General features: G+C 53.6%; 1 protein-coding gene across 1 annotated transcript in view; it reads right to left on the bottom strand.

Annotated features, from left to right (window-relative positions):
• Window positions 1-1,027: 1,027 nt before the first annotated feature.
• Window positions 1,028-1,361, bottom strand: part of LOC102677025 — a 20,876-nt gene continuing 20,542 nt past the window's right edge. Inside the window, exon 5 of the mRNA XM_006623547.2 lies at window positions 1,028-1,148. Coding sequence (XP_006623610.2) covers window positions 1,043-1,148 — 106 coding nt within the window. The 3' untranslated portion in view covers window positions 1,028-1,042. The remainder of the gene's footprint in view (window positions 1,149-1,361) is intronic.

Here is a 1,361-nt window from a genome sequence, read left to right as displayed (position 1 = left end):
ACGATTCTTTCGTCAATCTATCGCATATATATATATATACATATGTGTATGTGTGTGTGTGTGTATATCGATCGGATCGAACGATAACCAAAACCATATTCTCGCGCGATTCTCCCGTTCTTCTTTCCTTCCCGAGAATGGAATACGTAGAATACGACAGGGATTGATGGATATTATTTGCACCCGTGCAAATCTTCTCGTTTCTTTCCTCTCGTGTCTCGAGAGGAGCTCTCCTCCCTTCCTATTATTGTTTCGTATCCGAGGCATTTTAATCCTGACGTGGATAGATATTGTTCGATCGGTCGTGTCTCGAGGCGAGGAGATTCGAGTGGATCGGAGGAGGATGACCGCGGTCGATTAAGCACACCGGTCGACGTCCCCCATCTCCGGTTGGTCGGTCGTCGAAATCCCCGAGGAAGAGGAAAGAAGAAGAAGAAGAAGAAGAAGCGGGGTTCCGTGGGGTCCGGGCGTCCGGGGATCGGATTCGAACTCGAAACGTCGGGGATTGTCGCCCCCGTCCAGTTTGCGCGCACTCGCCACCGGGATAAAAGGTTCGATCGAACGGATTAAAATATTACGGGGAATGAGAAGAAAGGCGGCGCGTTCGGTGGTGCCCCGGTAACCCGATATCGGACTTAATCTCCCCGGCCCTTCTAAACGCTCGGCCGGGCCAGAGAAATAAAGAAATCGAGAAAGGGACCGGGACACGCTCGGTTAACTCGTCCTTCCTCCTTTCCAGGCCTGGCCTCGAGCGGCCAGCGCCTCTCCATCCGCGATCCCCCAGCGATCGAGGGGACGTTCAACATCTCCCCGCGACTTCCAATTACGAATATTCGCGCCGCGAGCCCACGGCGACTCGCAGAGGAAAGTAGTGGAGAAAAGATAGGGGAGAAGAGAAACGCGCGAGTGATCTCCTTCCTCCTCCCCGTCTCTAAGAAGGAGAGAAGGATCGATCGTCGGTGTATCGGCGCGGTGTACCTCGACCCGATAATACGAACTCGGCGTTATTCGCCGTATTATCGGCCGATTACTGTAATTACGGTTAAACGAGCGTACGCGTATTTATCTTACCATTGTGCGAGCTCAGATCCCTGGGTTTTTGGTCCAACGCGAGTGCCCTCTCGGCGTCTCCTCTCTCCTCGCGGAGCCTGGAATCAGCAAATCAGACGGGGGGAAAATGTTTAGTATCGATTCCAACGGGATGGACGCGAATCGGGGCGGGTGCGGAGGTGGACTCGGCCGCGCTCCCTCCCCATTAATTAAATAATTATTCCCAAGTCTTGGACCCAACCCGGTCGCGTAGGAAGATAAGTGCCGGTCTCTCTGTCGGCCGCGCGTTCCATCCGATTATCGCCGTTAAT

Source organism: Apis dorsata, unplaced genomic scaffold (genome assembly GCF_000469605.1).
Source record: "Apis dorsata unplaced genomic scaffold, Apis dorsata 1.3 scaffold_902, whole genome shotgun sequence".
NCBI classification, from domain to species: Eukaryota; Metazoa; Arthropoda; class Insecta; order Hymenoptera; family Apidae; genus Apis; species Apis dorsata.
Note: the sequence above shows the minus strand (reverse complement) of the source record. Positions and strands in the feature narration are given on the sequence as shown.